This window comes from Accipiter gentilis, chromosome 3 (assembly GCF_929443795.1).
Source record: "Accipiter gentilis chromosome 3, bAccGen1.1, whole genome shotgun sequence".
NCBI classification, from domain to species: Eukaryota; Metazoa; Chordata; class Aves; order Accipitriformes; family Accipitridae; genus Astur; species Astur gentilis.
Window position 1 is genome coordinate 34,253,901 of NC_064882.1, and position 24,272 is coordinate 34,278,172.

The 24,272-nt window shown below is 37.7% G+C and overlaps 1 protein-coding gene across 2 annotated transcripts; it reads left to right on the top strand.

Moving 5' to 3' along the window:
- Positions 1 to 7: 7 nt before the first annotated feature.
- Positions 8 to 21,877, top strand: ZBTB49 (zinc finger and BTB domain containing 49). Of its 2 annotated transcripts, none has more exons than XM_049794654.1 (8): positions 8 to 135; positions 1,650 to 1,841; positions 3,135 to 4,240; positions 10,312 to 10,358; positions 14,196 to 14,269; positions 15,027 to 15,109; positions 15,200 to 15,361; positions 17,383 to 21,877. In XM_049794654.1, exons 2-8 carry the CDS (start codon positions 1,690 to 1,692, stop codon positions 18,051 to 18,053), a joined length of 2,295 nt encoding a protein of 764 aa, XP_049650611.1. In that variant the 5' UTR covers positions 8 to 135; positions 1,650 to 1,689; the 3' UTR covers positions 18,054 to 21,877. The 2 variants fall into 2 exon arrangements, with proteins under 2 accessions (XP_049650611.1, XP_049650602.1); XM_049794645.1 differs by having other exon boundaries at positions 1,668 to 1,841.
- The last annotated feature ends 2,395 nt before the right edge of the window (positions 21,878 to 24,272 follow it).

The window sequence follows — 24,272 nt, forward strand, 5'->3', positions numbered from 1 at the left end:
TGCGCGGCCTCCGCCCCGCAGCGGAAGCGGAAGGAGCGGCGACGGAAGCGGTGGGCTGAGGTCGATGCCGATGGTGGGGCTGGGGCTGCCGCCGGGCGGCCGCGCGGGGATGGAGCTAGGAGGTGGCCGGAGCCGGTAAGCGCTGGGCGGAGGACGGCCGGCTCCTTCCCCTCGGTCGCTCTCCCCGCCTCTGCCAGGCCGCGCGGCGTCCCCGTTCCCCCCCCCGCCGAAGGCCGTTTGGCGGCCGCGGCCGTGCCCTCCCGCCGCGGCGGTCGGCGCTCGGCCCGCCCTCAGCCCCGTCCCCCCTCCCCACCCCGCGGCAGCGCTGCTCGGACCCCGCCACCGGCCCCTTGCCCGCCCTGCTCCGCCTGCGGCCTCTCGACGCCTTCCCGCGGTGCCGCCTGCTCTCGGGGCAGAGCCCGCCCTCCCCTCCGTGCCCCGGTCTCGTCTTCTGGGGCAAACCCTTCCTCTGCCCCCCCCTTTCTCCGTGCTACGCCTCGAAGCCCCGCAAGGCTGAGGGGAGCTCGAAATGGCAGTTTAAGCATAAAGAGCGGCTGTGTTGCCGGGATTCCTCTTGCGCGGGAGCAGCCCAGCGGGCCTGCCGTTTCCTTTGGGAGACAGGCACCCGCTGGCTGAGAGAGTCGGAGTTCACAGGGTTGTTAGATGCTGTGGTGGGAGACGTACGCAAGGAAAGGAATTATCTGGCAAACAGATGTGGCTTCTTTATCTTAAAGCCCGGTAAAAGACGCGATAAGAATAAGTAGGGAAAAAGTACAATATAATAGCCCACCTTAATACAACAAGCGGCAGTGAACCACAGAGTAACAGAATAAATTGAAATGTGGAGCCTTTAGCGCTCATGAGAGTTGAGAACGGGGGCAACCACTTTCTTGTCATGTTTAACCCAAGGTGGGCTTTCTGCTTCATTCATCAGTTAGAAGACTAGTAGTTCTGATTGTCCTAACAGTTGGAATTTTCCTTCCATATTTACAAGTGCACAGGGAAGAAGTTTCAGCTTTCTTCAAAAAAGAAAAAAAAAAAAGGACATATACAATTGAATGTAAATGTGTTGTGTGGGAATGTTAATTGTCTTCCCTTCAACCTGTTCAAAGAAGTGATTTGTAAAAGACACTTTACATTGCATTAAATTAAAAAAAAATTACCTTACTAACTTGTGTAATGAATCAGATCCACATGGGAGACGTGCTTAGCTACAACACCAACAAACATGGCATAAATAATGCCACTACAGTGTTCTCCCTTTTCAGTTTAGAGAGTGAAGAAACTGAGGGTTTCCTCTACAAATGTAATTGATTTTGTACATGTGATATGTTTTTGCCTTAGAATCTAATTCTTGTCGAAGTTGTCTAAATTGGGGGGTTTTGTGGTTAGGCAGCGCCATTAGCACATTTTTCTGGAAGCTCTTTGTTGTAAGCAAAACTTTGTTAGAATCGGTATTTCCTACGTATATTACTGTATATCTACTGGTAAGCAATACTGTGACCCATCTTTAATCAGAAGAATGTCATTAGAGCTCACATTGCAAGTGTAAACTGAAGTCTGTTTCCTTTGGGAGCTAAAACAAATTGTAAAAATGTTCTTCATATTCTAAATTAATTTTGCAATGCAATACTTAAAATTCATCTCAGCATTTTATTTCATTGTAGGTAATTTAAGTGATTTTCTAGCATGGACACTGTTGCTAGCCATAGTTGTCATCTTCTCCAGCAGCTACATGAACAGCGCATTCAGGGTCTTCTCTGTGACTGCATGCTGGTGGTAAAAGGTGTCTGCTTCAAAGCACACAAAAATGTATTAGCTGCTTTCAGTCAATATTTCAGGTATGTGATAGAAAATTATTCGTTTTAAAAAGTGAACTAAATGCTGTTGATTGAGGGTTTCTCTGAGAAAGGTATTTTTTTATAGTAGTTGCAGACTAAGTAATTGTTGGAGTGTAGGGGTAAAAGTTAAATTGTTTGTCCAGAGAAAATTTGTATCAACTTTTTAATCTAATTAAAAACTGTGGCCATCCTAATTTATTTTCTAGATACACGTAGTTAACTACTACACTGTTTGAGTTTGGCATTTTCTTGATCCTTATTTGCTCATGGTGCCTCATATAATGGATTCTGGCATGGACCTGCATTCAGGACTTCAGTATTAAAAGACAAGGAGTGTAGTAGAGTACATGAACAGAGCCAGATAAGGGCTCAAATAAAATTTGCGTATATAGGTCATTACTGTGAGATAATCAGGTTAGAGACTGGGGCTTTTAATGGATGGGTGTGAAGTTCCTGACTGAAGCAGAGTACGAACCCACTTAATCTAGGACTGGTTATACATGTGAAGAGCTACAGCTCTGATGCTAATAACTTTACATCAAATAGTAAGAAATCTTGTGAATTCAGACACTTTAAGGATTCAATGACAATTCAGTGGGTATTGGTTGGACTGCTGTTTTAGGCTTATGTACCTGTACTCCTCATTATTCTTTTACTTGGTTCTCATCCAGTACCAGTAAAAAAAGTACTTTTTTAGATATGAGAGAACAGATTGAAAATAATGCCGTCCTCTTGTTTACTATTACCATCCTCTCATCTACTTGTGGAGAAAGAACTAATAATAAGAACTTTAATAAGGTTTACTGATAAAGTTTGAGGGACAAGCTCCGTTGCCAGAAGAGAATAGTTTAGCTGACTTTGAGGTCTGTCTTTTCCTTTTTACTAGAAAATTTCTTGTGTCCTGTTTTATTTGCCATAATGAAGGAGAAACACCATTCTGAGTCAAGCAACTTTTGCAAATAGCCCATAAATACACCACTGCACCTAATAGGTATTGGATAGGAAACCACAAGTATAGGATGTGATTTCAAAATATTAAAAAATAGAAAATTAAAGTTATATAAAGGTTCATTTGCTTTGATTTATACTTTAAGTGTACTAGTGTAGGACTGATGTGTAAGACAAGTAATTGAGCAGTTTAGAGATGTTCATCTGCAAAAACACAGCAATCTAGATAAGATCATATAGTACAAATTGTTGTTTCATACCAGGCAGTCTGAGGTGTGTGTTCTTTTATAAAAGTATTTGTGAATTATTTGTGTTTGTATTTGAATGTTTGCCTTATTTTATCAGGACCCTTTTCCAGAATTCTTCAGGCCAGAAGAATGATGTCTTTCACTTGGACATTAAAAATGTAGGTGGCATAGGCCAGATCTTGGACTTTATGTACACCTCTCACCTGGATCTTAGCCAGGACAATGTACAAGCTATGTTGGATATTGCACAGTGTCTCCAAGTGCAAAATGTGCTGAACATTTGCCACACCTTTTTAAAATCTTCTACAGCTGTAGAGCAAACAGCCAGCATGCCTTGTAATAGTGTATTTTCGCTGCAGAATACTTTGACTGCAGATACTGGCTGTGCCAATGACAGTTATGGAACAAACCTATTGCATGAATGCTCATCTGACACGCAAGCTAATAAAGTCTTGACTGACCACCATTCTCATGCATCGCAGTCTGTTAATCTTCACGCACCCTCAAGTGATGTAGAGAAACAACCACAAGACTCCTTAGATGGCAACTGCACAGAGCTTCCATTTAAACAACCCAATTACTATTATAAACTACGCAACTTTTACAGTAAACAGTTCTATAAGCAAAATGCTTGCTCTAATAATGAGAGAGGAGCAGAACAATCCTTTTCTTACAACACGTCTACAGAAATAAACACAGTAGAGAATAGTTCTTGTACTGTCAATCACTCTGAGTGTATTCTGGAAACCTCTGATCATTTACCATCAAACTTTCTGGTTCAGTCTGTGAACGAAGCTGCTCCAGACCAAGATGCAGAAAGCACGCTTATGCAGCCCACCAAACAGATGCGTCTGAAAAAGGCAATACACCTCAAAAAGTTAAATTTTCTAAGGTCTCAGAAATCTGCAGAGCAGCCGCCTGAGCCTAAAAGAGATGACAGTAGAATAACAGGAGTAATTGAATCTGTAAATGAACGTACCATGGACGTGACAAATGTTAGAGTTACGGATGAAAAAGAAGCTGAAGATTTAGAGAATTCTGAGAATTTTGAACAAACTGTTGAAATTGAAAGATCTCAAGGTCCTTTGGAACAAGAAGGGCAATCACAGACTCTTCAGTCACAGAGGCAATATACTTGTGAATTATGTGGGAAAGCTTTCAAACATCCAAGCAATTTGGAGCTCCATAAAAGGTCTCATACAGGTACAGTTCTCAATAACTTGGTCTGCAGACCAAATATTTCAATGAAAGAGGATGTCTTGCAGTGTCGCTTGATTCAGAGATGCTGGTTAAGCATCTACTTTCAAAAGGTTGTGGTGTGCTTTTTTTTTAAAAAATGAGTAATCATACAGGAATGAATACTGTAAGACTGAGTTTAGCTGAGAATTGTAGTAAAGATTTCTCCTTCATACTTGTTTTTTAGGGTTCTTTTTCAAAGAACGTTGTGTGATATTTCAAGGAAAATTTTATTTTTGTCTTGCATTTAGAAGAGGCATTTCTAGTCAATTTGTCAGACGGCCTCAAAGTCTGAGTCAGATAACAATGAAAAGTGTAAATGGATAGAAGACGATACTACAGGTGTTGTAGACGACCTCAGTTCTCGCTGACCATATATATTCATTGTAAGATACAAGTGATTAGGGCTTTGTGGTCATTTCTTTTTAACCTGTAGAAATATGCTCTATAATTAGTTTAGATCTTTTTCCTAGCGTGAACAACTTTCACTGAGTTTACCTGGAGAGTAATGCTCTTGTAGACAAGTAGACTGCAGAATGAATGGGAGTTGTGAATGAATTCACTTTGTTTTCAAAACTCACAGGTAATATTATTTTTAAACCTAGCATAGATTTATTTCTAAGTATCTTTTTACTATAGTGAAAAACAAGACCTAGTCTAACTTTGAAGTAACAAATTTGTCTGTTCAATTTAACCAACATGTTCTATTATATTTCTACAACTTTAGATATGTTTTTTTAAAAGGGTTTTTAAGAATTACCTTAGCCAGTCAAGTAACACCATTGATTCCAAGTCCTTGAGATGTCATTACTCCTGATTAAGCTGTTGAGTATTTTTTGCCTTTCTTTTTCCCTGTATTAAATATACAAACGCATCTTGCGGAGTCTTGTCAAATAAACATCACTTGGCAAATGAGCATACATGTATTGGTACTTTGACAGTAAATATGAATCCCTCTTAGCAGACATTGATTTCTTTTGTTAATTGATCCTTAGTATTAAGAATTTATTTTTCCATGTTATTAGTAGAAAAAACCTTATAAAACCCAAAAATACAAATATTTTGCATTAGCTTCCTGAACTTTTCGCTTGGTATCTTTGCCTCTGTATGTTCACATTACTAATACTTTTTTTTTTTTTAATTTAGTCTCCTGTGAAAGACTTGCATACGCCTCTTACCTAGATCCTCTCTTTGCCTTGTATTTTTTTGAATCTATTATCTGATTTGAACTGACATCGTCAGGTATATTTTAATATCTTAGAAATTTCAGGAAAATAGGTGATCAGAGAAGTCCCAGCCGAGGGAGAGACTCTGAAGTAACATGTGAGTTTGTGCTGAGAATCTATGTGAAAGAGAGACCCCAACTATGACAAACCTGTTAGAATTTGCCCTTCCTTAGACATCTCATAACTGGAAGAAATTTGGATTTTGTGAATTTTGGTGCCCATCAAACAACTTGGTTTTTTAAGAGTGTGTTGCCTGAGTGATAGACTTAATTATTGTATGTTTCTGAGTCTGCTAAACCACTTAAAACATGAAGTTCAAAGTTTAGTTTACCTCTTCTACTTAAAGGTCAGGGGAGTGGCCTGGGTACTGAGCTTTGTAGAAGAAAGAGACTATAGCCCCTGATACAAGCGTTTTACAAATATTTTTTTTTCTTTAGATGCAGCATGGCCAGCAAATGCTTACAAGTGTAGGAAATAGAAAAAGAGGAAAAGGGTTGCAGTAGCTTTGCAGGGTTATTTATGTGTGTTGCAATTCATTTCTTCATTCTTATTTGAGGTCTGTGTATTTACACATGCTTCCACTTCACTTAAGCTCTAGTAGATGTTGTTTTACATTCCACAACTCTGCCTGGTATGAGCCAGCTTTATACATTGTGTAAGAAAAGTGATCCTAGACTTGGTTTTTTTGTTGTTGCTGTCCTCCTTTACTAGTCTGAGTATACACTGGATTCAGGAATTCCATGCTGCTTTTCATATACTATGTTCTTCCAATAGTTTTCAAAAAAATTCCAGACTTGAACTCTACTTAATGTGGCATTAACGTTCTTCTATAGATGTGCTAAACTGACAAAGTTTAAAAGCATAAGTTTAACGCATAGTAAGCACATCAAAGAAGGATGGAAAAATGGAGGCAAGAATATGCCTAGGTCTGTTTGCCTGCTATTTTTGGGTCATGTTAACTTGTTTTTAAATATCCAACTAGTGCAAAAAGAGTACTTGGAAAATTGCACTGGAGAGTGAGTAGGTTGTTAATATAGGAAGGATCTGTAGCTGAAGGTAGAGGGCACATCTGCATCTTTAATATTAGGTATATTGGTAGTTAAGTAATGTCAGTGTATGTTGAAAGCCATTTGCATTCATCTGCCACTTCAGAAAGCATAGCAAAGTGCTAGCTAATCAATTTTATTTAAAACCATTCATTTTCTAGAACTAAGCAAAAGGGTTAGCAAGCATTTAAGTATCACAGTGCTTACTGAAAGTCCTCCAAATCTGGCTTTGCTGAAGAGATGAAGGAAGCAAGTTACTAAAATGGACCTTTCACCCTGGCAAGCCAGTTTTTAACCCACAAATGACAACTCTTTCAACACAAGTGCTGTGGTGGCCTGGTTGTCAAGAATAAGGACATGTGAAATTCTTTTTCCCTGAACACTAATGCTAAAGAATTTACAGGTTAGCATGGTTGCATTGATGAGTTTTCTATGTGACGGAGACGCATACTGTGTTCAACATGAATCATTGTAATGGGTTGTCTAGCTGTTTTAATTGTGTTGCTAGTGGATATTTAAAGGAATCTCTGAACAGAGCTTATTATATTTTGACTTGACCGAATGTTACAATTTGTTTTTTATTAGATTGACCTGTCTGAAAAAGAGGAAGCAAGTGTTATCTCCCTTATACAGTCCTTACCCATCCAGGAACATTCAATGTTTTGGGTTTTTTAAAAAGTATTTTCAGGAAACATCTCAAAAAAACCCAAACGAAAAAACAACCCTGTGGAAAGAACTCTTGGCAGGATGTAATACAACAGGAGCAGAGTTACACTGTCATGTAGTGCACTGTTGATCCTCAACCTTTTCATTCTGCGCTTTGCTTGAGCAAGTTGCCTGCATTCCATGCCTTAGTGGGTCTTGCTCCTCACCTTTGTGATCTCTTCAGGAGCACTGCTTCTGCCTTTGTGCCTTTCTCTTCTGGAGCTGACACACCACTGCTTTGATCCCACTACTATGTCCTTTATCTTCATCTCTTCTTGCAGAGTGTTGAACAAGAAGGATGCAACAGAAGATAGAAAACACATGGCAGTGCAAGGGTTCAAAAGTAAAGTCCCATGGATGTTTGTTTAAGCATTGTCTTAATTGTAGTTCAGTTACTACTTTTCCCCAGATTTTCTCTATTGCTGTTGATCCACCCATGGTCTTTGAGAAGATTAGTGTTCTCAGGTAAGGTTTTTAGTTTGGAATTTAATGACGGTCATAGAACCATAGAATAATTTAGATTAGAATGGACCTCTGGAGGTCATCTAGTCCAATCCTCTGCTCAAGGCAGGTCAAATTAGATTGGGTTGTTTTGCTTATGACCTTGTGTAGTCAAATTTTGGATATCTCCAAGGACAGAGATTCTACAAGCTCCAGGCAACCAGTTTCAGTGTTTGACTACCCCCATGGGGTAAAAGATTCTTTTCCTATATCTGATCAGAATTTCTCATGATCTCGCTTAGGTCTGTCGCTTCTTGTCCGATCACTGGGTACCTTCAAGAACAACCTGGTTGCAACTGTCTTCCCCTTGCATGTAGACAGCAATAAGATTTCCTGTTTGCCTTCTCTTCTTAAGGCTCCAAATATGGTCTCACCAGTGATAGGTAGAGAAGAATCATCTTCAGCTTACTAGCTGCACTCTTACTAATACGCCCTAGGAAGCAATTAGCTTCACTTTACCTGAGGGATACTACAACATTACGAGGAATATAGTATTTCTGCTAGAATTCCTTCTTGGAATAGGCTACTTGATATGCCTGGTGGTTTGGAGTTTTATGCAGGTGCAGAATTGTTCTCCAAAAAACAATTTGATGTTTCTTTTCGAACAAAACTTTTTTGTTTTATCTTTATCATGGGGCAAAAACTCCAACTATTTGTACATCAGTACATAATGAGGCTGCATGCAGCCTGCAACAATATAGTTCAGAGAAATTTGAGCCTCCAATTCCCTCCGTCCCCCTCTAGTTATTTCAGGGTGGATTTCTGTTCAGATAATTGTCTTTGTGTCAACAGTAACTTTTTTGTTGGTGTAGGTAATTTCTGAAGAAATTGCTACAAGTGGTATTTATCCTCCATTTCAAATTACCTTGATGCTTTTACAGTTGTCAGAAGCCTTCCCAGTTGCCACAGATCTGGCTCCCTGTTGGTTTCATTTATATTTGTGTTGTCAGTACCAGATTTTTTTAGTGTTTTGCAAATATAGAGCCATAATGAAATCAAGCCTCAGTGGTCTTTATAGTTGAAGTATTGGTTTCTTAATTTTTATCTTTAATTGAATAAAAGCTTTCTTGTAACTGCCACAAGATTTTCATTCTTCATTAAGTAGAAAAAGTAGATATAGCCTCAAGTTGTCAGACTAACTGCAGGATTGCTATCTTGTGAAGCCACATAACTGTGTATGTTTACTCTGTGCTTTAAAATCTAAGAGAATTGCATTTAGTCCTTGATCCTGAAATACGCTGAAAGAACATCACCTGTATTTGGCAGCAGGGAAGGAAAATGCAACCTCAACACCTGGATATTGTAGATGTTGCTTGTAACACTTCCAAGGATGGAGGAAGAATACTGATGTAGAGAATACTTCCCGGAAGAGAAGGCTACAAATAGGCAAGAGGTGTTCTGTAAAATCAGGGAAATTATAATTTAAAAAGTAAATAAAAATCTTTAGACAGATTTTGAATCAGCACCAAGATGAAACACTGCAAGATCTCTTTTTTCCTTCTGGAAATATCTGCATTCAAAATCACAAGGATTTACATTAACTTTGCTTTCCTGTACCTGTGGGCCAGATTATATAACTCCTTTTAATGTACAGTTAGACTCATGAAAATATCATTAGAAGTCTGACTGTCACTGAATTCAGTGGTATTTGAGTATTATTATTATTGTTTTAAAAATTCTAGAAGATGCACAGAGATTTTTATAAACAGTGTAAAAACTAGGAAACCAAGAACTAAGCAGGGGAAGAAAATTCCCTTTATGAAATACCGTAGAGGAGAAAATGATTATAAAAAGATATTTGTCTCAGATTGACAGCTAGAGAATTAAAGTGCTGTCACATTCTAGATTGAGAGTCAAGTTATTTTGTAAAGCTAAAGTGGGCTGCACTAGTTTTTTTTACTAAAGGTGATCATATGTTTTTGGAGATTGAAGAATACCAGTTTTAGATGTATAAATTCAGAATTTTGAAGCAAAATACTTGGGTTAATTATCAGCTACTCTTATATAGGACAAGAATTTGAAGGCAAATATGTATTTACTGGAAGTGGATGGCTATGTGCTGATCAGAGATATATGGTACACATTGAACAGAGAAAACAGAATCCTTCCAAATTAGCTTCTCTGCATTCCTTATTCTTTTTAAGAGTGGGCCTTTGTGTGTACAAGTGGAAAAACTGGTGCACTTCCCATAGCTGCTGTTGTTGTTGTTGGACCTTGTCATCTATTCTGTTCTTCGTGGAGGTATGGTACCCCTTCCATTTTGGAAAAAAAAATGTATTAAAAAAAAAAAAAAATTACAAAACACTCCCATTCATATCAAAACTCTTCTACCTACTTGTTTTGAAAGATAAATTGTTTTTCTGAGCAAGTCTGCCTCACAAGCTTAATGGTAAATGCTGTACTTCCCTCTTGAATTTCCCCTTAAATAGATGGGTAAGTGTCCTTTTGGGGATATTTTTGCTCTTACATTACATGTTTTAAATGGAAGCGTACCAGTGTAAAACATTTGTATTCTATTGCAACTATTAGAAGTTCTCTGTTCTGTTTCTTCTCCTTTTAGGTGAGAAACCTTTTGAATGTAACATTTGTGGGAAACACTTCTCACAGGTGGGAATATTTTATATTATGGTACTTACGCTTGAAATGCATCTGTGTGTTGATTCTAAAAAGCTTGGTTTTAAGTCTATAGATTAGATGGTTTTTTGTTCAAAGACAGACTTCACTTTGGAGATAAAATATTAAAATGTCTTATTTGAAAATAACGCATTAAATGTTTCAGATTTCTTTGATACATTTTTTACCTTTGATTCTGTCTGCTCTCAGTAGATGTGTTATGTATTTTACCTTCAAATGAATGTTTAACCATACAGAGGCACAACTATAGTTGAAATACAGAGAACATTCATTCTCAGACTGTTCTTTTGCCTTATGCTTAGGGATATGTTGTGAATAAATTTTTACAGTGTAATACAGGTTAGAATTTTATATAATGTATTCACAATACAGTTTCATCTTCCTAAATGGCATAAATTATTAAGCAGATTTTTTTTGAGTCAGGTAAAAAAATTTATATCCATACAATTGGGCTCAGTTTCCTTATGTGAAGAACAGCACAGTCTGTCTGAAGTGACAAAACTGAGCTATGATTTAAAAACAAACCTCTTGTGAAATTCCCTACTTGCATACAGGGCCTAAGCTTTAGCTGTCTTAATTTGCTCTCCAAGGGTACAACAATTAATTTGTATTTCTACAAATTTGGTGCCTAACTGTCTCACATTTCCCAAATGTCTATTTCTTTTCTATTTTCTTGGTTGGAATATGTGCACCTGAGTACAGGAGACAATGGAGAGGTGCATATTTTTATACTAAGATTAAATAATAATTATCATTGAATAAATTTGGTCTTTCTTATGGGTCCTTGTTTAAGGATTAGAATTACGTGGTCTTTGTCTACCCACCCACCAGTGTTTGTGCTTCTCTTGCTCCAGTTTCGTAGTCCATCAGTGGGACTACTTTGACCCACGAATCTGATGCAGTTGCATCCTCTACTCTTGTTACTGAATATTAATATAACACTGCATCCAGTGAACAATACTGTTTCATCATGCTTATCAAGCCATTTTGAGCAAAACTGGGTCTGCTTACTAGGCAAAGAAAGTGCATTTTCATTCATTTTGCTGGCTGAACTTCTAGTTATTAAAAGAAGAAAGTGGATATTTCCAAATTCTATTAAAAATATTTTTGGCAAATGGAGCAGCATTCTGTACCATTACTGTGGGCAAGAGGGAACAAAAAAGCTTCACGCACTCAAGAGTGTATGACAGGCATGACAGACTCTTCATGCAACATGCATTGCTTCTCCTTAACTAAAAGCAAACAAACAAAACTGGAAATTTCTGCCTTTTTAATTAAACACTCTTAAACAGCTTCCCTCTCCTCTCCTCTCCTCCCTGTTACCTCACTTGCCTGAAGGTATAGGTAGATACATATTGATGGACAATACCCACATGTCCAGAATATGAGCCATAGCATTCAGCTTGTGTGCTACAGTTCTTTCTCTGGTCATGAAAGGGAACTTGCATACTTCTGAGGTACTTGCTTTTGAATCGTGCAAATAAGTAAGATTCCATCTACCAGAAAGTAAGATGTGAAGATAATTGCTATCTACTTTTTGCTTAAAAGACCATCTCTGGTCTTGTTCTCGATCTTCTTGATCTTTTCCGTCTGCAGGCACATAAATAGTAACACTTTTCTTACTTAAGCCTTCATGTTCTGTGCTTTTGAGGCGGTGCGGTTGTGGTGCATGGTAATATGTCTGCTCCTGCTGAATGTAACTGATGTTCCGTGTATTGGAATGTGAAACAGAAAATGAAGAAAGCAGGGAAAATTGAGGTACAAGAACTCGTAGTCTGGAACAAATAACCATAAATGTCTTCGATTTTTGGAGAAAAAGGTTCATTTTGTACTTCCAAGCCTGCATCTTCCCTTAGTGCTAGTACACAACCTGTTGGTATGTGGTCCTTCTCTGGTTGGTGATCCAGGATATCATGTTTTACCTCCTGACTCCTTCCTTCTGAAGGGCTTCTTTTGGGGGACCATATGCATTAGTTCCTTCACTTTAGAAGCATGTGGGTTACAAATGGACTAAGTCTAGCATATCTCTATAGTCTCCAAATTTGTGAGGAGTGGTATGCAAGCAGTATCAGTAAGGGGATTCTTCTGAGCGTTATTTTTTCTTTCACTGAAATGCTAGCAAAAGTCCTCTTATGCTTTTTCATTGGGATGGCATATTATGCTTTAGCCAAGGTTGTATACCACCTCAAAAGCTTAGGAAGAACACAAGTTACTGATGTTTTTACCTTTTTTTGTCTCAGCACAGTTAATAAGCTTTTGCCCTCATTAGGAGGAAGTGATACAGGCTTGTAATAAAGAAATGCATCTACTTGCTACTCTCTGGAAAATGTTTTTATTCTGGTTAAAAATGCTTGTATGGGAACTATTTCAGAATAGTTGTTGCACTTCAAATTCACCCTCTTGTCTTTATCCAGAATAACTTTCAAATGGTTTGTTTTGTGATGTGGATAGAGGGAAAGGTTCTGTCTTTTGTATGTTTCTCTCAAATACACCTCTGCATAAAATCACTTGTCTTTGCAAAGCACAAATTCCGTGGAGAAGTCAATTTAGTCTTCTCCTTCCTCAGAAATAGGTGCCTAACGCCTCTCTTTGAATGGATTTCAGTTGTGTGAAGTTTGGCCTGAGAGAACAGTGCTTGAGTCACCCTCTTGTCTGAAAAACTTCACAGGGGTTAAAGAAAGATTTCTCCTGGCTCAAATGCTGATCCATTTAATATTGTCCTCTGTGTCTGTGTGTGTCTGCAATACTTTAGTTCTGCTATATTATAAGCTCTGATTACAGTGATTGATCGTCACAGGTAATTTATTGTAAAGGAGTCTGAAGAAATTACTGATGGGTCTTATTTGTGTTGTCTTACTGTGACTAAGGAGGACATGATGATCTTTGCATCCCCAATTGTCTTTCCTGATTGAAAGGACTTAATGATCCTTAAGTGTACTTGGATAAAACCAGGCAGTTATCCATCAGAGAGAATGGAAGGGTTAAAAACTGACTGTGGAAGTATAAGCCATTTATGGAACATCTGCAAGTCTTCTATCCAGACTAGCTGTGTCTTGTGCTTTGAGAACTGGACTCTCAGGGGATTAGCCATTCTGAAGCACCAGTGGCTTTAAAAACAAACAAACAAAAAAGTCGGAATGAGTAAGATGGCTTTGTCTAGTCATTATCTGGTTTGCCTGCTAGACTAGCATAAATTTTACAGGATTGGGATGAGAAAGATATGTAATAAAAATTAGTTACCAGTAATCCCATTTGTTAATTTCTGTACTTCCTGTTCTGTTTTCTTTTGATACTAGTAAATATTTATAGTTTGGAGCACTTGGCTCTGAGTATTTTATGGATTGAAAAATGTTTATTCTTTACTTTTTAACCTCCTAGTAGGTGAATTCAGACATCCTGATGTAACAATATTTTATTTGTAGGACAGGGAAAATGAGGCTAACATGAACCATATTACTAGTAAGTTTTCTTCTTCACTGCAATCTAGATAGTGTAATTTGTGTTTATAACTGGATCTGTTTTCAACTATAGGTCTTTCTTTTTCCTTAGTGTTTGATTCCAGGCTGCTTTTTTTTTTTTTCTTCCCTGTTCTCGGCAATTTATAATTGCATACATAAGCAATTTGATCTTGAAGTACGTGGTAGTCTATCTTTACTAGATAAGAATGCTTCAGTTCATACATGCTTTGTAGTCTTCACTGCCTTAGAATTAGGAATAAAAAGCCAGTCTCATAATTCCCATCATTGTCTTATTATCTGTGTACAACAAGAGGCTAGCTGAACTTAAATGTTTAAATTACTGTCCCTTCAGGCAGGTAATCTCCAGACACATTTACGTCGGCATTCTGGTGAAAAGCCATACATTTGTGAAATCTGTGGGAAAAGGTGAGTAGAATTGTTCATCTCAGTAAAGTTAACATGATAAAACTTGTTCATGTTTTATTTAATTTTCATGATAAACTAAGGGCCAAGAGCTAAGGCAGCATGCTGCTCAATTTTGTTTAAAAGACATTGGGTTTAAATGTGTACTGATGCGATTAAAATACATAAATGTCTGCAAGTGTCTTGTTGCAAGTCTCAATAATAAGATAAACATGTCACCACATACATAATCTGTGGTCTTACTTAATTTTTTGTATATTGGTTATTTTCAGTTAAGGATATACTGTTGTGTGTATTTTGAACAGTGTGAGTCACAATAAATCATGCAGGTTTGTACCTTTTCCTCACATTTTTTTTCATTATTTGGTCATACAATTTTTGTTACATTTTAAGGAAATTATGAAGTATGGGAAACTTGACTAATTTAAGCAAAGCATTAACTATTTCTGCCTTCTGCTAACAGATGACAGAAAATACACTAATTTAGGAGTAGCATTCATACTTAAACTGAGTTAAATGCAGAATAAATTAGTAACATTAATGATGAAGAGGGGTTTGGGGGGGTGTTCTAGCATAAATTTAATTGAACATTTCCAGGTTCAAAATGTTTTTCTTAAATACACCCATTTATCTGTGTTACAGATTTTAATCTTTGTTCAGAACATCAGGCATTCATTATAGTTGATTTCCACATGATGCTCAGTTTAGGAGAATAAGGGTCTTACAAAGACAGTAATTGAGTTTCTGTATTCTGTTACAGATTTGCTGCTTCTGGTGATGTTCAGCGTCATATTATTATTCATTCTGGAGAAAAGCCTCATCTGTGTGATATCTGTGGCAGAGGTATGTAAGAACCAAAGTTTCTGCCTCTGAGGTTTTTTGATTGAAATGTGAGGAGTCATTTTAATCTCAGTGTCTGTCATATTCTTCTAGGATTCAGTAACTTCAGTAATTTAAAGGAGCACAAAAAGACCCACACAGCAGATAAAGTATTTACCTGTGATGAATGTGGGAAGTCATTCAACATGCAGCGAAAATTAGTAAAGCACAGAATTAGGCATACTGGAGAGAGACCATACAGCTGTTCAGCGTGTGGTAAGATTTACTGTGCATAGATTGGTTGTGTCTTTGCTTTTTAAATGACAAGTTAAAGTTCCTATGTCAGCAGAATAACAATTAACCAAAACGATTTTACATTGAAATACCATGTTGTGAAAGTTTTCCACAAAATCTTCTGTCTTGCATACTTCATAGTCTTTCATTTGGTATATTAAACTCCTTTAGCTGTTGTAAATAAGTTCAAAAGTGAATTTCAGTTGAAGAATAGAGAAAGGAAATAAGAGGAATCAACATTGTATGCGTACATGTTTGCTAGAGAAATACTGATACTAGCTTCTTCAAAAATTGATGTCTTTTCGGTATAGTCCTTTCTGATGGAAAGCTATGTTTGGCATCATTGGCTATCGATGGAGTCTTTTTTCTTCTTTTTTTTTTCCCCCCAGTTGAATACTGTACAGATTTAACTGCATTCAACCATAGAGTTTGATAACAGCAACCTTTTGCTACTTTGCTGCAACCTCTGGAATAAAATCAAGACCTGATCAATGCTTCATACCAGAGAACACTCATTTTCAAAATCTCCTAGATAGGTCATACTTCCAGGTAGTCTGAAAATGGCTGTTTGATCAATGATTCATCCTTTTATAACATAGTTCTCAGAAATTGCATTGTCTATCCTTATCTCATATGTTACTTAGCATCCTGTATGCTACTTACTTTTCTGCCCTTAAGTGCTATTTTGGTATAATTTCATTCGTGTTCTGAGGAATTAGCCTTGGAGGCAGGTAGCTCCATATGATAATGTCCAACTGCAGTATGTTTTATTTGTAATATCTTGAGGCACAAGAAAAGCTAATTTTATCAGGAGGTCTTGCATCAGAAGAAAGAAATATAGACATGCAGGATATGAAAGTATAAACAAACAGTTGTGTTGCTGTCATTAAAACAGGCATATTTTCATCTTGTCTTGTAGTGGTCTTTTGATTATTTTTCATTTTAGCCAGGTCATATTGTACTATGAATGCAAAAATTGTGCAAAGAGGATCTGATCGAGCATTAAGAAATCATGCACATTCTGCAAAAAATCCACAGGTTTTATCCCAGTAATTTGTAATCTTAAGGTTACTGTTTAATGGCTTTTCTGAAGAGAAATCTGGGCAGTAGTATAAAAAGTATGATGCCAAAAATTGAGACTGCAGTTTTACTGGGCTTTCAGATAATACAGGTCATTTTAGTTGGTATCCGTCCACAGAAAATAAAATAAACTTTAACCTAGGTAAAATGAGATAAAATTACAAATAGGTATCAGCTTATTTCTACCAACCTAAAGGGTGTGAGGGGTCTGAATCATGTAGCAATTCTGGAAATTAATGCTTTCTTGTTCTGCTTGTTCTTCTACACTTTGCCTTGGTTCAGCCTCAGACACTTTTTTCTTTTCAGTATGGTAATTGAGCTTACTTGAGCCTGTGGTTCTGAAAATAGGCAAACAGTTGAATATTTTATTGTATTCTTATATTTACAGGGATAAAAAATTACAGTTTTGACACCTTCTCTGGCTGGAATATAAAAAATTGGCTGCCCAAAGTTAGCAAAAAAGCTAACTTTGTCAGCACTTTCAGAGTAGTTCCTTGGTAATGAACAAACCATTACTTTCTATAGTGCAGTTCTCACTGGAAGAATATCTTTTTCCAGACAGATGAATGTTTTTCCAAACAGACAAATTAAATTGATTATTGTAAAAATTTTTTTCCTCCTTGAAGATTGATACAAACTGAAAGCACTCACAACTTTCAAATACTAATGGACATTCCCATCTCTGGAGACAAAAACTAAAGCACTGGGAAACACAAATTAGAAACTCGGATCACGAAGGAGAAACAAGTCATTGAATTATAAAAATAGATGGACCTTGTTTGAACCAGTTCTAGATAAACGAAAGTACCACAATTGGGACATGCCATACCTTATCACTTATCACTTGATATTTTCTCTAATTAAAAGATGTTTATGCACTTGTGTTAAGAACAAAATCTTAATCTATCACTTCTGTCTTGTAGGGAAATGTTTTGCAGGCTCTGGTGACCTGCGTAGACATGTGAGGACTCATACGGGAGAAAAACCCTATACCTGTGAAACTTGTAACAAATGCTTCACTCGCTCTGCTGTTCTCCGGCGGCACAAGAAAATGCATTGTAAAGCCACTGATGAAAGTCCAAACTCACTAGATGAATTTACTCAAGGGATTGAAACTTCTGACCTTGACAAATCTCAGAGTTCTGACTCTTTTGGCCAAGAAATATCTGTTACATTGTTACCAGTGTCTGTTAAATTTCCCATTCGTTCAACTGCAAATTCAACTGAATTTGATAGTTCTGCGGATTCTTACTGTAAGTTGCGATCAATGATTCAACACCATGACTCAGCAAACCAACAGAAACTGAATGTGGATTCTGCTAAACTCCCAAAAGCTCAGACTCAGCAAACTCCACCACCACCACCATATGCTTATGGAGATGTAGATGTATCCTCTGCAGAAGAACCCTTACAGTCTGATAATATTCCCATGATTCGTCCCTCTATGGTTAGCTTGGACAGTCACTGTAATGATCCCCTCGGCAGTCGAACATCTGCTGCATACAAGAATAACGAAGGACCATTCTTCTCCAGCATGACCCTCTGGGGTTTAGCTATGAAGACCTTGCAGAATGAAAGTGAATTGGAACAATGAGGGCTCAGGTGACTGTATCAAAACTTCTTAGAGCCATTTCATGCTAAAGTGATTGTGATTGCACTGCAGCCTAGAGAGCTCAGAGCTAGTTTTTAAGCCAACTAGCTTGGATACTGGTAGAAATCAAGATACGCATGCCCAGAACCCAGTGTAGGCTGCCTTTACACTGCTTCTCAGCAAAGTTTAAATCTAGTTTTGGGGACCTTTGTTGTTCTGTGACTGCACTGTGTAGCTCATGTGTTGCCAGGATTTACTAAAATTTGCCATTTGCTAAATTTACCATTAAACTTGGTATTTTTTACCTGATGATGGAGAAGAGGATGGCCCAATGCCTAATTTCATGATATGGGTGAAATTCCAAGTATGGGTCCTCAGAGTTTTTTAAGGGTGTACATAGGAAAAGAGGAAAATACTTAACAAACCCCTAGTGAACCTGAGCTTCAGTAGTGGCTTTCTTACCAGTAGGATCATTGGTTTACATGACTTGAGTATTGTGATATTAAATTTAAATGTTAAATACTGGACAATATTTGTGATAGTGCAAAGTAACTGTATATCTAGAAACTTTATTTTTTTACAATAAAAGCTTTTTTTAGTATTTTATAAACTATTTTGCACAGCAGGTTATTTGTACAATGAAGACCAACATCAGGAAATGCGAATAAAGGGAAGTTGTTTTACATTGTATCTTAATTGCTCAATGTGTTTCATCTTTTTATGAAAGATTTTCAATAATATAATTCCATCTATTCCAGGTATCTTTACAATGCTGATGGGGATACCAGCGCATGAAGAGCTGCACTATAAAATAAGTGCAATCAATACACCAGTAGATTGTTTTGCATTTCAGTGAATTAGTGTAAAACATTGGCTAATTAATGGAATGGGTAGACTGTTACAGCATAGAAACTTTGCTTAGGGGCCTTTTTCTGCTTTGGTGCTTTGAATGGTTGCATTAATTTTCAGTATAGATCTGTTGCTGCATTTCACACTGCTTGCTACAGTCACGTGAGTTTTACTGGCCTAACTTTTTCCAACCCATCAAAAAGTTTTAGCAGTGTGTTGTCAAGCCTTATGCTAAAACATTCCTTAGATACTGTAGTTTCTGAAATGAAAATATCCTTGTACTAACCTTTTTTCTGAAGTTCATTTACAGGCTGGAAAGTCTGTTTGGCATACATACTTCTTATTTCCTAGAAGGAGTCTAAATGTTTGTAGGCTGGGAAGTAGATTTCAGTGTTTTTCAACAGCTAACAAGATCTGGTATCACTGCTATTTTAGTAACACTGCAGTTACTCTGCTGCAAAAGTCATGTTTGTGTAAAACTAATAGCTGGAACTGTCTAGTAATTAATATGTAATGTCACATTTTCCTGGTATTAGAAAATACATTGTCACTTGTATCCCACTAAAGCACAAAGATTCAGATCTATGATGATTGTCTGGTTCTTGATAGAACAAGAATTAGTTTTGCTAGAACAGGAATGTAGACCACGGGTGACTTATGGTCCACTTCTTGCATTCTGTGGAAGTTCAGAGCCTGGAAGATACAGTATTTTTTTTCATATTCTTAAAGTGCTCACCACTTTTTTTCCCCCCCAGGAATTCAGAACTAGCTGTTCAGTTTCTTACTAACACCATGCATTACAGTTTGTGGCTTCCCTTCCTTTACTTGGGCCCTGTACCTCCCTGTTTTTAACTGCTTTCAACCTGAGTTGAAATGAGAAAGGTAATATTGCTGGCCAGTCCATAGCACTCCTTAAAACAAAAGGGGCAGAACATTATACTGTATATGTAAGTCTTGAAAGACGCAAATTTCTCTCAATTGTCATTTAATGTTATGAAAAAACTTTTTTTCACTACGTAAACAGACCAGTTCAATCCACATGCACCGGACAGCAAATTGGGAATTTTTTTCACCTTTCTTTTCTTGTAGTGCATGTATACTAGGAAACTCTAAAACATCTATATTTTTCTAGCCAGTGAAGTCAAAACAAAGAAGCATTTTCAGTGTCTAATTTTAAAAATAGCATGTAGGCTACCAGAACGCAGTCCCGTATAAGACTAAGCCAGGAACACATTGTATATTTGAACCCTTAGCTCTTTTCTTATCCATTTTCTTTTACATTATTTGCTGGTGAACACTGCAGATCTTTGTGGAAATAGTCCACATGCTATTCAACAATCCATGTATTCTGGTTGCATCCCTGACCGTGTGTGCTCACGCTCGCTTTCACTCTGCTTTCCTTGCACTAGTGCCTAAGGCAAAATGTGGGTATCTGCCAGTCACTAGCTCTGTAGCTTTCCCCTTGTCAGAAGCTATTTCTAGACTGATGTATCCCAAGAGAAAATAGGAATGTGATTCTGGTCCCATGATGATTCTGTTGCTTGGAAAGGACAAATCTGCAGTTTGTGAACCTCCTAACTTTTTAGTTGCCTCTGGTTCTGTAATGGTTTTGCTTTCTCTGTTGTAGTTTGCTGGACTCATTACAGGATGGGTATAAAACAGATCATGTTGCAACCTTTGTGCTCTTCTACCAGAGTATTGGAGGTCTGTATGCTTTGTTTTGGAGGATTGTTTTATTGCTGAAGACTGTCTTAAAGTGAAAATGGCATCAGAGGTGCTTATAAGCACATAGATTAGATTGCTAGGTATCAAGTGCTTTGTGCTGAGAAGACGGCCATGTTGCACTAAGGGTAATTTGTCTTGCTTGGCAGCGTTTCTTTCTGTGAGAGTGTCTCATGGCAAAAACATTAAGGTTCTCAAACCTGCTAGCAGATTGGGAATACTGTTTGCAGTTGGGGAGTTTGATAACACACCATGTTGTAATGTGGCATCTTTGAGAAGGAAGTAGAGAAAACACTGGTGGGAGAAAGCAGTCATCTGAGTTTGTGCAGCTAGAACCTGAGAAAGCAGGGGATGAAGCACCGGGCAGGGGCACTAAGAACTGTTACTTCTAGCTGGCTTGAAGGAAAAACAGAGCAAGAGAGAAAATTCAGAAGATGAGTAGATGAATGGAGTCAGATGGAAGAGAATGAATTTTTGTGAATGGAGTAAGAAGTTTAGGACTAAGAAGCCCCATGCCTGCAGCCACTTTGCAGTGAGAATATCACTGCCTGACTGCAAGAAGATGTATTTGGCTTTTTTGTTTCCAAAATCAAATATGGTATGCCATGTTAATTTAGTATTGTCTGAGCTTTTCTCAGTGAGACCTCTGTAGAAAATTACCTTGAAAGAGGATTTTTTTCTGTATCCTAAGAATTTCCTATGCCAACCTGTAGGTCCATAATGAAGAGGATGTCTGAGTGGGAATACCAAATGCGGTCTTACAGGCTAATGCTGCCATAAAGCTGGCACAGTTGAAAAACAACAGCTACCCTGTGACTTTGACGAACAGGTGGAAACCGTGACATAATTGTTGAGCCAATAGTATTTCACAAGCAGCAGACGCCCAGCCATAGCTATTGCTCATAAATATCCATAGCCAGCGTGCTGAGGGGTATGAATAAGCATCAGTCAATTGGCTACTGCTGAAGTGCCATTATAATTTATGTAAATGGCTATTTTTAAATGCTATTTAAAAAAAAATAATAAATCTGGCATAGTAAAATTGAAGGACTGCTAATTGTTATTTATTAGAATAACTATCCTGCAGTTCATAGCTGCTGTTCAGTTCATCTTGCAAACTTGAATCACTTCTGTTTCCAGAAGATGCAAGTAACTGCTCAGGGCTTAGTTTCTGTTTGTTCAGTGCAGAGGTATCTCTGTCGTTTGATTCCTGCAGAATATAAAAAAATTAAATGATAGTAGCATTTAAACTTTTGAAGGCATTACTGTGGTTTTTGGATTATTTAAGTGCATTAAACCTATACAAAATTTAACCTGCCATTTTTTTGTGGGTATGTTTTCTGTGTGTACATAGGAAAATGATATGTAATTAAGTCTAAGTTTAAATAACTCCCCCTCCAAAAAAAAAAAAAAAAAATCCTCTGCTTATCTGGAGACTTAGGATCTAGTTTAGTTAGAACTGAAAATAAAAAGTTGTGTAAGGATGGAGAACTTCACTAGGAAGGACTTACCACTTGTTTATTACCTGTTGCCACTGAGCAGGTATAGTGGTTTTGTGATCTGAGACTTCATTTGCGTTCTCTCATGCTCTTTTTAAACGTGGCCTACTAGATGTTTTGCAGTTTCTTGAATTCAGAGATTGGGTGTTAGAACAGAGCACTTGTTCTTTGTTTCCATGGCTGCTTCAGCAAGTCCAAATAGGCTTAAACTCCTGTTGATAATTTTATAGGGAAGTAATTGCTACACATGAAGTCTTCCCAAAACATCTAAGTGGCATATACAAGAGCAAGCCAAATTTAAGACAAAATCAGTGTGAAGCAAGTGGAACTGGCCCCACAGGCCATTTGCTTCTGGAATCCACTTTTTTTCTTTCCTTTCATTGTCTTCCCCACTGTGGGTAGCTCCATTCATACATGGACAGCTGCATTCAATTCTTGCTGCTCACTTCATGCCACTTACCCACCCCTCATAATCCAGACCAGAGGTTAACATATTCAAGCTCAGTGAGGAAAAATGTAGAGGCATATAGGTAAACAGAGTCCCACATAGTTGTAAAACTATAAAAATCTTCAGTCTCCATGTTTTGGGTGTGTGCTGGGATTTTGGATATTTAGCTTTCTTGCTAAAGGACTTGTTTTAGAAGTGATGTGTAGAACAAACATGACAAGAAATGTAGATGGTCCTGCTTGTACAGAAGACTTAATAGAAAGCAAGCAAACATGAGCTTTACAGGCAGATTTGAAGGAGGAAAATGTGATAGCTTGGGAAATGTGTTCTAATGACAACTGAAGGGCCTTAGATGGAGCTATTTGGTAATTCAGTATGCTAATGACTTCAAAGTGACCTGTGCTCCACTGTGCTGCAAATAGATTTCTTTGTATTGGTACACACAGGCTTGTGCTTTCTGGTCCATAGCCTTATTCATTAATCCTTACTGACGTCTGTTACTGAATTTGCCTTCTCTAAACAGTTGTTTTCCATCTCTGTTATTAAATCTCCATCCTAGCAAATAGATAAAAATTACTTTTAAAACACAGCCCTGTGAAGACACAAGACTTGAGACATTCTTTTTTCGAAAGACAGTACCCCTACTGTTTAAATATACTTTTTTTTTTTTTGTAGTTGATATGCACATGTGTGTTCAGATCTGACAACAGTTTTGTTCTCTTGGTGAGGGAATTTTTCCTGGAAGGTTACAAAAGCCCATTAATACAACCGCACAATGCAGTGCTGAGGAGCGTGCATGCATGAACTACAAGTCTGCCAGCTTTTTGTGAAGCTCTGCAGGGGACAGTATACTGAAATAAAGCCTTTCAGGCCCTTTTCATGTAGTTCTGACCTTCCACTCTATATTAAACAGATGACTGGAACCAGAAAGATAGGTCATTGTGATTGCAGTTAATATTTGTAAGGACCAAAGCAGCTCTCAGCCTTTGAGGTAGAAGGGAATCATCTTAAGTGTGAAAATGTATCATCACAAGAATGGAGAGGATCAAAGGAAGGCCAGCTGGTGCTCGGACATCTTTTCATAACCTTTATTACAATGCTAGAATACACTAACCTCAATGGGAAGTCCATTCAGTTCGTGTATTTCAAATAGATAATCTGTATTCTGGTGAAACAAAGAAAGCTAAAAAAGCCCCTTCTAAAAAGGGGGTGGTCGACACAAATTTGCCTATGATTTAATCATATTGGTTTTCTAAAATCAGCTTAGCTTTTTCAATGCAAATATATGAATGTATGACACGCTTATTTTAGAAGTGGCTGAAAATTTGTGAATTTAGGTACAGAGAGTTCTAGCTGATTTTACTGTGTTTTACTTCCACTTCAGAATAAAGGCCCTCTGCATTCTCACTTGCCATGCACAAAAAGTAAGTGACAGTATTTCAGGGAAAAACTATACAGAAAAACCATAAGCATTAAATCATCCACGAGGCATACGTATGTGGAGTCATGAAGAGGCCAAGATTAAGGCTGACTAGTTTTGACAAACACCAAAAATTAAGCTTGGGCTTCCAGGGAATATCATACTACTGTAAGTATATATGAAATTAGCAATATCAAAGCAGAAAATCAATGAAGATTGCTGTTCAGAGATAGGCTGTTACAGTAAAGTCCTGTGTCCACAGGGTGAGGGCTGTGCTACCAGAT